This window comes from Pelophylax lessonae (assembly GCF_965119305.1).
Source record: "Pelophylax lessonae genome assembly, chromosome: 9".
Taxonomy (NCBI): Eukaryota; Metazoa; Chordata; class Amphibia; order Anura; family Ranidae; genus Pelophylax; species Pelophylax lessonae.
In genome coordinates this window covers 240,340,158-240,355,397 of record NC_138776.1, presented here as the reverse complement: position 1 = coordinate 240,355,397, position 15,240 = coordinate 240,340,158, and the positions used below count along the sequence as shown (strand labels likewise).

Sequence of the window (15,240 nt, the reverse complement as noted above, 5' to 3'; positions counted from 1 at the left end):
CCACTCATACATTCTTCACTTATGGGGACGTCCCAAAGCAGTGTAGACATGAGGGGTGGGCAAAGCAACCGCCAGAAAAGCAACGCAGTACCCACATCAGAGAAAGGAACCTTATATGCACAGAAAGGTAACCTTCTGGGTAACAAAAAAGGGCTCAACATGAGCAACAACCCAGGAATAACCAAGGGGATAAACAACCCCAACAGCCAGGGACCCACACAAACCAGGGTACCCAATGGCACTGCCGCACAGAGAACTTTGCGGCCAATGGAGGCATCAGCTGACACCAGAACATCAATTTTGTAGAATTTTGAAAAGGTGTGCACTGACGACCAAGTCGCAGCCTTGCACACCTGGGACACTGAGGCCTGATGCCGGAAGGCCCAGGACGCACTCAGCGATCTGGCAGAGTGAGCCTCGACAGGGAAGGGAGGAACCCGTTCCCGCAACGAATAGGCCTGTACAATGGTCTGTCTGATCCATTTGGCAATAGTTGCTGCAGACACAGCCATACCCTTCCGAGGTACCTCAGGAAGGACAAAGAGAGAATCAGATTTCCGAAAGGATTCAGTCGATGACAGGTAGACCCTGATCGCCCTGACAACATCCAAAGAGTACAAGGAAACCTCCTTAGGATGCTTAGGGTTCGCACAAAGCGAAGGTAAAACAATGTCCTCATTGAGGTGAAAATACAAAACCACCTTTGGCAAAAAGGACGGGTTAGGTTGCAAGACCACCTTATCCCTATGAATCACCAGGTAAGGGGAGCGGCAAGACAACGCCGCCAACTCCGACACTCTGCGAGCAGAAGTGATCGCTACAAAGAAAGCCACCTTTTTCGACAGCAGAGCCAACGAGATTTCCCTGATGTTTTCAAACGGGGAACGTTGTAATGCGGACAGAACCAAGTTCAAGTCACATGGAGGTAAGGGCTCCCTTCTAGGAGGGGCCAAGTGACGCACACCTTGGATAAAGGTGCAAATTAAGGAATGAGACGCCAAAGGGCGCTGGAAAAGAACAGCCAGGTCAGATACCTGGCCTTTAATTGTGGCCAACGCAAGGCGCTGGTCCACACCAGTCTGGAGGAAAGCCAACACTCTCGATACAGAGTAATAACGAGGAGAGAAACTCCTGGACTCACACCAGGCAAAATAAGCTTTCCATGTACGGTAATAAATCTTACCAGAAGAGGCTTTTCTAGCCTTGATCAAAGTAGGAACAGCCAGGCCGTTAAAGCCAGTGACTGTAAAGCAGGGTGGAAGATCGGTCCCTGGGACAGCAGATCTTCTCGCATTGGCAGCCGCCACGGAGGCTCCACGGCCAGGTGAACGATGTCCGCGTACCAGGACCGGCGAGGCTAGTCCGGCGCCACCAGAATCACCAGCGATTGTTCCGAGGCCAACCTGCGAAGGAACCTGGACAACAACTGAATCGGCGGAAAGGCATATATCAGGCGATACTGATGCCAGGGCACCTCCAGTGCATTTGAGGCGTCTGCCAGAGTATCGCGTGTTCTTGCCACGAACCGTTACACCTTGTGGTTTAGCCAAGACGCGAACAGATCCACATCCGGGGATCCCCACTTCGCACACAGCATTTGGAACACCTCTCGGTGTAGGGAAAATTCCCCCTGGTCCAGGGTCTGGTGGCTCAGATAGTCGGCCTGCCCAATTCTCCACACCCGGAATGTGAACTGCCGATATTGCCGGGACATAAGTCTCGGCCCAAGACAGAATGCTGGTCACTTCCTGGGCCGCCCGGGCACTCCTGGTGCCCCCTTGGTGGTTGATGTAAGCCACCGCAGTGGCATTGTTCGTCTGCACTCGTACAGGACGGCCCTGAAGACGATCCGACCAATGGAGCAGGCACAGCCTGATCGCTCTCAATTCCAAAATGTTTATCGGAAGGGAGGATTCCTCCACCGACCAAGTGCCCTGGGCAGACAGGTTGCCCAGAACGCCACCCCAGTCGGACAGGCTGGCATCCGTGGTGATCACCGTCCACAGAAATGGCCAGAAGGATTTCCCGTCCAACACAGCCGGGGACTGAAGCCACCACAATAGATCCATTCTGGTCTGGTGACTCAGAGACACCCTCAGGTCCAAGGACTGAGGTAGTCTGTCCCACCTGGCGAGGATCTCCGCTTGGAGAGCCCGCGTGTGAAACTGTGCAAACGTTAGCGCCTCGAAGGCCGACACCATCAACCCCAGGGACCGCATACAGGTCCGGAGTGACGAGGATTCGTTGTCCCTGACCTCGTTCTGTAGGGTCCGGAGCTTGTTCTCCGGCAAGAACACCCTTGCTTGAGCAGAGTCCAGAACCATTCCCAGATACTGGAGATGAACCGAAGGCGACAAGGTGGACTTCTGAATGTTGATCGTCCAACCGAACTCCTGAAGCGTCTGGACCGTAGTGGACAGATCGCGCAGCAGGCTCTGACTGGCACTCGATCGTCCAGATATCCCAAGACCGCAATGCCCTGTGCTCGCAACAGGCCCGGAACAGGCGCCAAGACTTTGGTAAAGACCCTTGGAGCCGAAGCGAGACCGAAAGGTAACGCCACAAACTGGTAATGATCCTCCACGATAGCGAATCGAAGGTACCTCTGATGACCCTCGAAAATGGGGATGTGCAGATACGCATCCTTCAGGTCTATGGAGGCCAGGAACTCTCCCGGATTCAGGGAGGCCACCACTGAGCGGAGTGATTACATGCGAAACTTTCGAATACGCACTAGGCGGTTCAGCACTTTAAGTCCAGAATCGGACGCACTTTGCCCTCCTTTCTGGGCACAGTGAACAGATTCGAATAGAAACCCCGAAACATGTCCCGATGAGGCACCGGGACAATCACCCCCTGAACGAGAAGATCCTGCACCGCCTGATGTAGGTCCTGTAACCGCCCTGGGGTCAAAAGAAGATTTGAGGGAAAGAATCTGTTCGCCGGTCGTGAAAGAAATTTGATCTTGTACCCTGTCCGAATGATTTCCTGAACCCACCTGTCCGAGATTCGGAGCAGCCAAGGTTGGAGGAAACCGCGCAAACACCCCCACCCCTGTAATGGGTGAGGGCGCCCCATCAGGCAGAGGCGGACTGAGCCGCCGCACCGGCCTGGCCGGATTTTTGTTTGCCAAACCGGGGCTTTTTCTGGCCACCTTGGCCCTTGAAGGGTTTGCCCTTGTTCTGCGCTTTGAAGGCACGAAAGGACCCTTGAGTAGGTTTAAAGGATGGGCCCCGCTTACCGCGGAAAAACTTGCCCTTAGGATTCTGGGGCAGCAGAGTGCTCTTACCCACCGTGACTCCTTTAACCAATTCGTCCAAGGATTCCCCAAAAAGGCGAGACCCCGCATAGGGGATGTCAGCCACCGTCTTCCTGGATTTTTGGTCAGCCGACCAGCATTTTAACCAGATTAAGCGACGGTTAACCACAGCGACACTGGACAGGCGTATCGCCAAGGGGGCCTCATTCAGAGCCGCATCGCACAAATACATAACCCCACGATGAATCTGCTCCACCATTTCCACTGTAGTGGAAGGGGCAGAGTCAGCCACGAGGGTGCGTTTGAGCACCTTGGTCCAATCTGCCACAGCCTGAGCCACCATCACAGAGGCAAAAATAGGCTTGAGCATGGAACCCGCCACCATATTAGGCATGATGGGCAAGAGACTCCAGTCTCCTATCAGAAGGATCCCTAAACACCGGGGAGTCCTCCGTGGGTAGCAGGGTAGCCTTGTTCAACCTGGCCACCGTGTGATCCACTTGAGGAGGCACACACCAGCGCGCAGCCGTAGTAGCCGCAAAAGGGTAGAGAAGTTGAAACTTCTTAGGCACCACGAAGGTGTGTTTTAAATTACGTCATAGCTCATTCACCTTATGGTGAAACTCCGCGGGCCAAGGGAAAACCTGCGCCGTCTTGCGGGTCCTGTGTGTACCAAAAGAGGACACAACGCCCGGAGGGGTGGGCTCATCCTCCAAATGTAGTGTTTCCTTAACTGCTAGGATCAACTCATCCATAGCTGCGCGTTCCTCTGGTGAACGGGGGGGGGGGGGGGTGGAGTCATCCACCCCTGCGACCACCGCCTCCCCCTCAGACTCTTGCGCGTCCTGAGAAGAGCGAGACCCCGAAAGGGCCACGCTACCTACAGCAACCATATCGCATTCAGAATCAGAAGAAAAGGAAATCCTAGGCCTTTTTCTAGCAGCACGTTCTGACATCAGCACATCCATTTTTGACACCAAAGTTGCCACAACAGCAGCCAAATTAGTGGCGGCGGGGGATTCAGAACACCCTGAATCCCCCACCAAAGCTGGCGGGAATTTGCTGTCCTGGGATTCCATAATAGAAAAGTTTTTTTTTTTTTTTTTAAGCTGGCCCTTTAAGTGCGCTGTGGACCCCCCCCCCCAGCACATCGCTATAAGACTGTGACACACAAAGCCCCCCCGCAGGGACAAAACTGACCAGGAAGACTGCACAAGGCAGGACAGGAAAAAGGACAGCAGGAAAGAACCCCACAAAGTGTTACCAGCTCCTTCGGTCACTCCTGTGAGAAAGGAGGAAGTGATGTCACCGCTGGAGGCTGAACTAGGCTGCAGGCCAAGGGAAAATGGATGCCTATGGAAACTAATGGGAGGCTTTGGCAAGATGGCTGCCAAAATGTGCTCGGAACGATCGTTTGCCACACACAAGATGGCGTCACAAGGCGCAAAAATACACATTACATAGCATGCTGTATGAGCGCCCACAGTGAAGCCAGACATGCTGCCCACATTTAAAATGGCGGACCGGCGATTTTTAACCCCGCAGCGGTCGCCACACATGTCTGCCTCCCCAAGCACCCTAAAGTGACCTTAGGAGAGGGACCCCCAAAAACTCCACACAGCGCTGCTGAGAATAAAAAACCCCCGCAGGGACCGGGACCAGGGAGCCCAAAAAGCACAGACACAGGGGACACCACAGACACACATGGACTGCCGACCCCAGACAGAGGCCCCACACAGAATTTACTTACCTGTACCCGATGGCGTGGGGTGCCTCATATCAAGCGGGAAACCGCCCACCCTCAGATGGCAGGGGAGTGCCGCCAGCCAAAAACGCAGGACACTAGGAGTGCACGGACGAGCCTATGCTGTGTCCAGTGCGGTAGCCACCTCACATGACTGCATCCCTGATGGACAAGGATGGGTCGTTTGCGAGGCCAGGGCGAACACATAGCCTGCGAAACGCTCGATGGCGGGCAGGGATTCCATCTGACCTTCTGTCCTGGAGGACCGGGACGGTCAGTCCGATTCCCGGCTCCGCAGTCGTCGTCTTCATCCGAAGATCCACTAACTAGTGCTGATAAAATAAACAGCTAGCAATGTAAAGAAAAAATGACAGCTTTTGAAAATAAATCATAAAAGAAAAAGAAAGGCTGAGACTGTAGCCTCAGCACAGGGAGCCTATCCACTCCTGAAGCTAGGCAGAAGACAAACTGAATTGGGATGGCTATTGCAGGGGGGTATTGGACTAGGACAGCCCCCATGGGTGTGACTATGTAGATGAATTGTTCTTTTACAAGTCGTATGCCTAGAAACTCCTGTGGAGATGAAGTCAATACCCCATAAGTGAAGACTGTTTGAGTGGGCGGCGACTGTCGGAGGACGTAAGAGAAATCGAAATGCCTTGATGGCTAGATCTCAGCCCGGAGTGCACATTTCTAGACGGCTTAGAGAATGTCCAAAAGTGATGCTTTTTAAAGTATTGGGACACCAGGCTTTACGCACACATGAACTTTAATAGCATCCCAGTCTTAGTCCATAGGGTTTAATATGGAGTTGGTCCACCGTTTGCAGCTATAACAGCTTCAACTCTTCTGGGAAGACTGTCCACAGGAATGTTAGATCATTCTTCCAGAAGCTTATTTGTGAGGTCAGGCACTGATGTGGATGAGAAGGCCTGGCTTGCAGTCTCCGCTCCAATTTCTCCCAAAAGTGTTCTAAAGGTTTGAGGTCAGTACTCTGTGCAGACCAGTTATGTTCCTCCACCCCAAACTCGCTCATTCATGTCTTTATGGACCTTGTTTGTGCACTGGCGCACAGTTATGTTGGAGCAGGAAGGGCCCAACCCTCAAACTGTTCCCACAAAGATGGGAGCCTGAAATTGTCCAAAATGTCTTGGTATGCTGACACCTTAAGAGTTTCCTTCACTGGAACTGAGGAACCAAGCCCAACCCATAAAAAACAACCCCCCCCCCCCCCAAAATGATTTGGGCCAGTGCACAAAGCAAGGTCCATAAAGGCATGGATGAGCGAGTTTGGGGAGCAGAGACCACGAGCCAGGCCTTTTCGTCCACATCAGTGCCTGACCTCACAAATGGGCTTCTGGAAGAATGGTCAAACATTCCCATAGACAAACTCCTAAACCTTGTGCACAGGCTTCCCAAAAGAGTTGAGGCTGTTATAGCTGCAAAGGGTGGGCCAACTCAATATTGAACCCTACAGACTAAGACTGGGATGCCACTAAAGTTCATGTGCGTGTAAAGGCAGGCGTCCCAATACTTTTGGTAATATAGTGTACATGAAAAGTGCTGCGTAAATTGATGGTGCTATACAAGTACCTGAAATAAATAAATAATAGTTCTCTTTGGCTAAAACAAACGATTTCCATTATTAAGAAATGTGGCTTCGGCTGGTTTTCCAGTAAAATCCTTTTCTTGGCGTACAACATGGGACACAGAGATTCCGCCCCTTCTTCTTTGTGGTTCATGGCTTGCTACAAAACCTGAAGCCTTGCCTAGAAGGGGACTGCCATTTTTTTAGCCAGTGTTCAATCACCTGAAGGTAGCAGCATAACCTACCAGCATGGATATAAAAATGCTCTGTGTCCAGTGGTGTATGGTAAAGAAAATACAAGGCTTCCTGCAAATGGCTAAAACAGGACTGGACGTCCCTATACTGCTCCCAGAACACAGTTCTGTATACTGTGTGAAGCTGAGGCTACATACAGTTTATATAGCACTGACAGCGGCCACAACACATCAGTAAAGGAAATGGTTTGCTTGGGCCAGCATACATTAAAAAAAAAAAAGAAATAAATTAAAAAAAAAAACTGCTATATTAGATTCAACCTTTTAAATGGCTGCAGGCTAAATATCTGGACATAGGTGAAGGTCTACTGCTTTCTTCCTTAAGGACTGTGCAAATATTTGCATTAGGTAGCTTTACCTTGCCTCCTCTGAGAATGTGGTACCATACAGATGTGCCACCAAAGTCCACATGGAAATCAGTGTAACAGCCCCGCACACTCATAAGGCAGTATCTATAAAGAGAGATAAAAGGAGGCATTTATATGGCTATGATACGATGCAAATTCATAAAGAACCAGAATTGCATAACTAGATGGTTAAAGCGCATTCAACTTTGGCCTGCAAGTTCCCCCCCAAAGTAAAACACCCTTTCCTGCCTTTCCCCAGGCATGTTTTATTTGAAGATACTTGCCTTTGTCAGTTGTCCTCTGGCTGGTCAAGTAATACACTTGGTTCTATTTTTGCAACTATTTCCACCAGCGCGCCCTCCTTGCCGATGCAGAGAGCATTGCTGGCAACCATACCACTCTCTGCATGCATACATGGTAAACGCAGGGCACCTTGGTGATGATCCCATTGGAGGCCAGGTCCATGGCACCCTGCATTCTCACTATTATCTTCAGTCTTCTAAGTTGAGTGATGTTGGGCATCACTCAATCTGTATCTCTGATAACATCTTTGGTGAAATAGAAGTACTGTGGAAGGACCATAAAGGTGCACTAACCCTTTATTTATGAAAAATAAACTTGTTGTCAAGGTCCTGACGATTACCATGGACCAGAAAGTGAGGAGAAATATCTCTAACAGAAAGACAAATAGAAGGTAAAATGCTTTTTTGTAAAGTAGGGGAATGCTCAAACCTCTATCAGCTCTTCATTGTTTGCCCATTGGAAATTTATTTTCTCAGAAAGTAAGAACTGCTTACCAGAGTCCCAGATAGCAGTAAACCCCTAAGAGCCGGTCCACACTAGCGCGACTTGTCAGGCGACTTGTCAGCCTGACAAGTCGCGCTCCCTCGCAGTCCATTGACCGCTACAGGACCCGTTCTAATAGGAGTGACACAAGTCGCTACGACTTAGAAAAAGGGTCCTGTACTACTTTGGGGCGACCTCTGAGCGACTTGCATAGACTTCCATTATGTGAAGTCCCTGCAAGTCGCTCCGAAGTCGTGGTGCATGGTAATGCCGAAGTAGTAAGGAGTTGTGTCGCCTTAGTATGAACCGACTATAAAAGGGTTTTAACTTTTTCCCATTCATTTACAAAAAAAATGCTTTGGTTAATGATTATGCTTTTTAGCTTTTAAATAGGCCTGTACAATTATAAGAATTCATATTTGTCCCAATATTTACTTTCCTTACTTCGAGTCAGTGGCAATTCTACTTCCAACTATTGGTGCCCCTGTCAACTGCCTAACCTCACCCTTATCCCAGATTCAATATTTAACTCTGTTATACATTCTCCGATGCATAGATGAAGTTTGTGAGGTTAGTCCTTTGACAGTGCAGCAACTGCAGATTTTAGATGACCACTTATTTCTGACTGAAGCAGAACAGCCAAGGCCAAGATTTGTCCCTTGATGGTATTAAGCCAGAGACATCGCCACACAAGGCTAGAGAAAGGCAAAAATTCACCCCACAACATATTGTCAGGGATGAAAATTACAAATCTCACATGAGGAGAAAAGACTTTCCATCTATGATGGTCCTGCAGGTCGACTTTCTTGACTTGAGGAGGGAAGAGACTAGAGAGTCAGAAACACTCCTATACTCCAGGACTTGGGCTTTAACAGCCATGATGCCAAAGCCGGATACTGGATGGAAGATCGCACTGAGCAACAATTGAGTGCCATGCAGGTTTTCGGCAGAGAAAATCTGGTTGATCTGGAAAAAACCCAGTCTGCCAAACGATTCAAAATGTCTGCATACCACGTTCTTCTTTGCCAAACAGATACTATCAGAATCCCTGTAAAGCAGTTCACCATTATCCCATGCAACAGGTGAGGAGGAAGCGGTGAATGAAAAGAAGATCAGCGAAAAGGAATTCCAAGGAGTCACCAAGGCATCTACCAAAACACCTGAGAATCTCTGGTTCGGGGCACAAACCTGTCCAGGTTGTTGAGTCTGGAAGCCTTGAGACCCACATCTAGCATTCCCCATCACAGAAAAAAATCTCTGCTAACACCTCTAGATAATTCAGCTGCTGACGGCAGTGAAAGCACCTGACAGATTTCCACATCTGGAATGTGAAGTTCTGCCAAGGACAAGACCAGGTCCACTTCTTCCTGAGCAGCGCAATTTCTTAACCCTCCTTGATGGTTAATGTGCAATTGTATGCACTATGTCAGAGACACCCTGAAAGCAGACAGACCAGTGTAGGAGAACCAGCCGAATCTCTCAAACTTATATTGATCAGCAACTCCCCCCTTAACCACATTTCCTGAAACGGGAGGTTCTCCAGAATACTTCCCCAGCCTGACAGGCTAGAATCCATCCTCAAGACCTTCCAGATAAATCAGAAGGAACAATTTTTGGGCCTGCAGAACCTGTGTAGATATCCAGCATTGCATAGCAAACCTGGTATTGGGAGTCATGTGCGTTGGCAAGGATTCCTAACATTTGTCCCATACCAACAGGATATTGGAATTAAACTAACCATTGAGGCATGAATTGAAGGTACCTGCACCATCTTTCCCAGCACATACATGCATGCCTGAAAACCTCAGGGACTCCACTTAGGATCAAAGAGACAGCCATTTCTCCTGCAGAAGCAGTATCTTTGCCTGTGCCATGTCTAGGACGAAGCCTAAGAACTCCTGGTGTTATGTCAGAATCAAGGCCAACTTTTAAAGGTTCAGCACGCAACTAAACATTTCCAGGACCTGTACTGTCTGCTGAGCATTTGACGTCAGCTTCTGAGCTAATTGTTCTCTGAGAAGCAGGTGAACATTTTGGAGTCTGAACATGCTGGGAACAGGCCAAAATGCAGCTCCACAAATGGTCAATGAAGATCCTTCACCGCAAATCTCAGAAACCATTGGGATGTGTAGGTAGGTATCCTTGATATCCTTATTCCAGTAGGAAATGGCAGAGGCAACAGCTGGATCTGCATACATCACTTTCTACAAGGGAGAGTGAACAAGAAAAGAATTGGGATGTTTTGGCAGCTGCTAGGTCCCAAATCCAGTGATTTTTGGAAACAAGGATTCCAGAATTGGCAACTTTAAGTTAGTGCACACCATGTCCACTAGAAAGTCCCACTTGGTCTTCTGAGTCTAAAACAGCTCCAGGCCCTGAGATGCCTCCTGGAAGGATCCATCTACAGAGAATTCCTGGTCCTTGACAGCTTCCTCCTCCTCCATCTCTCACAAAAAGTCAGGAGGGGAAGGAGAGAGCCGAGCCAAGCCACTGAGAACCACTAAGAACGGATCTTGAAAACCAGAAATTGCTTAAGCAAATTCCTCCCTCGACAAAAAGGAACAGGACTGTGCCCCTGCGACAGTGGAATACCAGAAAATGGCAGGGATTCAGAACTAACCTCACATTATCAGGTAGAGTACACCTCCCCCCCCCCCCCCCCACACACACACACACACTACTTGACTGAACACTTTTGGGGCCCAACCTATTATCATTCCCCCACCTCTCTGCCTGTGCAAGGTCATAGATTGCTGAGGATTTGTAGGCCGTTGGTACCCTATAGGGAATGGCCACCCAGCTTTAAAAAAAAAAAAAAAAAAAAAAAAAAAAGAGTGTTGGTATAAGCCAAATTTTTTTAGATTATATATTAGTCTATACTAGACAATGCCCCACCTACATTCCAACAAAATATCACTGCCCCGGACCTGGTAAAGCACCATGCTAGAGAGGTCATCTGGTACACAGTACTGCGGAGATTGCTGCCTGAAAAGGTCTAGCGTTGACAGGTGACATTTTCAGGTAATCCTTGCTCGGGGATGCAAAGTCTGGGTACAGTCCCCCTTGGCCTTTTGGCCATAGCAACCAATCCAGGTGAAGAAATTCTCTAAATGGATCAGAGATGATAGAATAGACCAGATATTAGGGGACCAAGACCCACAAATGGAGATCTTGAAAAAGGAACATCCATCACCTAAGGTCATTTACTAAAAACTGGGGCTTAGCTGAGCTAGGAGGGGTTATGTCTGGGCGGGGAACGGTGATGAACGATTAGGAAATACCAATACTAGGTCTGTTTTAAAAAGACTGAAATGCAGATCTACAGTCTAAAGCAAACTCAGTTTTACTTTTCCTACTGCCCCGTGTCATAATATAGAAACATAGGTTGTCAAAGCAGCGGCCATGTGGTCTTAGTATAAAAAAAAAATAAAAATTGTGGAGACCGGAATTCAGTATCTCTTCCCTATTACTAAATCTCTCCTTTAACAGAGACCATGTGGCCAGTACTCTAGGATATGGTCATACGACCAACCCTAGAGGGAGCCCAGAGGACCAATCTTTTGGTTTCCACTGACCATGCATGGGTAGGTATATTACAGCAAGTGCGACAAAATGTAAACATGCCTTACAATGCACTACAATGAAATGTGACATGCAACCATTACTCACTTCTGCACCTTGGGGTATTGCATTTCCTGGATGACATTGGTGGATTCAGTCTGTCTATCCTTTAAATGCCTTGGCCAAATGTTGTCCACCCAGTCTATCTGATCCACCTGTGCGAGAGAGAAAAACAAACAATCTTGAAAAAAGTTAACACAATTGCCACACACTGCGCACAGGAGGATGTGACACTCAATCTTACTCTGTAATCTAAACATGAAAACCTATAAAATCGAAAATAAGTGGAAAAAATATAAAACTTGTAAATGCCACTGCTGCCGGAAGTGATGTAGCGCTAGTCACAGACAGACGTTCGGGTGTGATGCTGTTCACTCGCATGCTGACGCTGTTGTAGATTGTAACTGTAACATTGCATGGAATCTTTACTCTGTCTTTGTAAGTGGTATTCTTTATAAGAAATGAAAGAAATGAAATACTTGTATAAATGGTATCACGCAATTACAAACCCAAATCCAAAAAAGTTGGGACACTGTACAAATTGTGAGTAAAAAAGGAATGGACTAATTTACAAATCTCATAAACTTATATTTTATTCACAATATAATATAGATAACATATCAAATGTGTAAAGTGAGACATTTTGAAATGTCATGCCAAATATTGGCTCATTTTGGATTTCATGAGAGCTACACATTCCAAAAAAGTTGGGACAGGTAGCAATAAGAGGCCGGAAAAGTTAAATGTACATATAAGGAACAGCTGGAGGACCAATTTGCAATTATTAGGTCAATTGGCAACATGATTTGGTAAAAAAAGAGCCTCTCAGAAGTCAAGATGGGCAGATGATCACCAATTCCCTCAATGCTGCGGTGAAAAATAGTGGAGCAATATCAGAAAGGAGTTTCTCAGAGAAAAATTTGAAAGAGTTTGGAGTTATCATCATCTACAGTGCATAATATCATCCAAAGATTCAGAGAATCTGGAACAATCTCTGTGCGTAAGGGTCAAGGTCGGAAAACCATACTGGATGCCCGTGATCCTCGGGCCCTTAGACGGCACTGCATCACATACAGGAATGCTACTGTAATGGAAATCACAACATGGGCTCAGGAATACTTCCAGAAAACATTGCCGGTGAACACAATCCACCGTGCCATTCCCCGTTGCCATCTAAAACTCAATAGGCCAAAAAAGAAACCATATCTAAACATGATCCAGAAGCGCAGGCATTTTCTCTGGGCCAAGGCTCATTTAAAATGGTCTGTGGCAAAGTGGAAAACTGTTCTGTGGTCAGACGAATCAAAATTTGAAGTTCTTTTTGGAAAACTGGGACGCCATGTCACCCGGACTAAAGAGGACAAGGACAACCCAAGTTGTTATCAGCGCTAAGTTCAGAAGCCTGCATCTCTGATGGTATGGGGTTGCATGAGTGCGTGTGGTATGGACAGCTTACACATCTGGAAAGGAACCATCAATGCTGAAAGGTATATCCAAGTTCTAGAACAACATATGCTCCCATCCAGACGTCGTCTCTTTCAGGGAAGACCTTGCATTTTCCAACATGACAATGCCAGACCACATATTGCATCAATTACAACATCATGGCTGCGTAGAAGAAGGATCCGGGTACTGAAATGGCCAGGCTGCAGTCCAGATCTTTCACCCATAGAAAACATTTGGCGCATCATAAAGAAGAAGATGGGGCAAAGAAGACCTAAGACAGTTGAGCAACTTGAAGCCTGTATTAGACAACATTCCTATTCCTAAATTTGAGCAACTTGTCTCCTCAGTCCCCAGACGTTTGCAGACTGTTCTATAAAGAAGAGGGGATGCCACACAGTGGTAAACGTGGCCTTGTCCCAACTTTTTTGAGATGTGTTGATGCCATGAAATTTAAAATCAACTTATTTTTCCCTTAAAATGATACATTTTCTCAGTTGAAACATTTGATATGTCATCTATGTTGTATTCTGAATAAAATATTGTGAAATTTGAAACTTCCACATCATTGCATTCTGTTTTTATTCACAATTTGTACAGTGTCCCAACTTTTTTGGAATCGGGTTTGTAGTTCCTTCTAATTCTAAAGGGAATCAGCTGAGATAGAGAGTGGATGTGAGATCCTGGATAACTTTAAAGTGTTTAAGCTCATCAATAATGTGATCGTAATGAGAATTGCAAAGGAGTGTTGGGGACTGATCACCTTTCATGTGGTGAAGTGGCACACAACATGTGGAAGAATCTCTTTGGTGGAGAGGACTGTTCACATTTTAAAATTGCCTTATTTCCTATATTTTTGGCTTAGCAAGGAATGCAGTTACATTTATAAGAGGAGTTATTCATTTCTCACGGCACTACCTCATATTGGAGCTGTGTTTATACTATCAGTGTGTTGTATGGGATATTCAAAAATTACAGAGCAATGGTAATATACATAATAGTTGAGGTTGAATAAAGACAATAGTCCATCCAGTTCAACCTAGGTGTGTGTGGCCGTAATCATTTCCCATACCCCTGAATGTTATGATCCTTGAGATGTATGTCCAAGAGTCTTTTAAAAGTAGCCATACTTCCTGCAGTTACTACCATTTGTGGCAGAGAATTCCACAGTCTTGTAGCCCTAACTGTAAAGAACCCACTGCGTAGCCTGAGGTTAAAACGCTTCTCCTCTAATCGCATTGTATGGCTTTGTGTCCTCATACATTCCTTGCGACTGAATATTTTTTTTTTCTATGCGGAGATCACCGTTGAGGTATTTATAAATTGCCATCATGTCCCCTCTCAAGCGTCTCCTCTCTCATAATTAATGTCCTATAATCCCCTAATTAGTTTAGTTGCCCTTCTCTGGACTCTCTCCAGCTCCAACACATCCCTTCTGAGGACTGACGACCAGAACTGGACAGAATACTCCAGATGTGGTCGGACCAGAGTTTTATAAAGTGGAAGGATTATAGATTTATCTCTGGAATACATCCCATTCCTTATGCATGCTAATATTCTGCCGGCTTTGGCAGCTGCAGCTTGACATTGCATGCTATTGCAAAGTCTATCTTCCACTAAGAACCCCAGATCTTTCTCCATTTTTGATATGGTAATGCAGGCCAAAAATACTTTGTGTCAGCTGGGTTCCCAGTATTTTACAAATAACTTCAGACAGAAGGTCTGCAAAATATTCTATAACAAATCGGAAACAATTATTAAAAATCTAAAGAAGAAAAACTAAAATATATAGAAGTATATAGAAGTAATAAATACAACACATTTTTCTTTTGCTTTAGTACCAGTTTTATTATGAACGTATACAGAAGATATTGTTTGTCCTGCAAATATAAGTGCTTAAAGTGAACAATGAACTTCATTTACCTGCTTCATTTTTGTCTGGTAAATTTACCACGGAAAAGGTTTTGTTATATGTGTTCATAAAAATATTTGCCATTATATCTTGTGAGCTGGTAACTTTGTGGTTTCAACCTCTACTGCACAGTTATCAGTCAAAGGGTTCCCAATTTTTCTGCAGACTACACATCTCCTACCTACTATTTTATGGAGATAAGGAGATTAAGTGTTTTTTTGTAGTCTTACCACACTTTCAGTCCTAGGGTTATAATGCTGCTCCTCCACAGACAGTACAGTGAGCT

General features: G+C 46.6%; 1 protein-coding gene across 2 annotated transcripts in view; it reads right to left on the bottom strand.

Annotated features, from left to right (window-relative positions):
• KDM2A (lysine demethylase 2A) overlaps positions 1-15,240 on the bottom strand; it is a 227,548-nt gene that overhangs the window by 136,723 nt on the left and 75,585 nt on the right. For both annotated transcript variants that reach the window (XM_082266749.1, XM_082266750.1), the window contains exons 7-8: positions 11,648-11,754; positions 7,204-7,297 (exon numbers count right to left, since the gene is read on the bottom strand). In XM_082266749.1, coding sequence (XP_082122875.1) covers positions 7,204-7,297; positions 11,648-11,754 — 201 coding nt within the window. The remainder of the gene's footprint in view (positions 1-7,203; positions 7,298-11,647; positions 11,755-15,240) is intronic.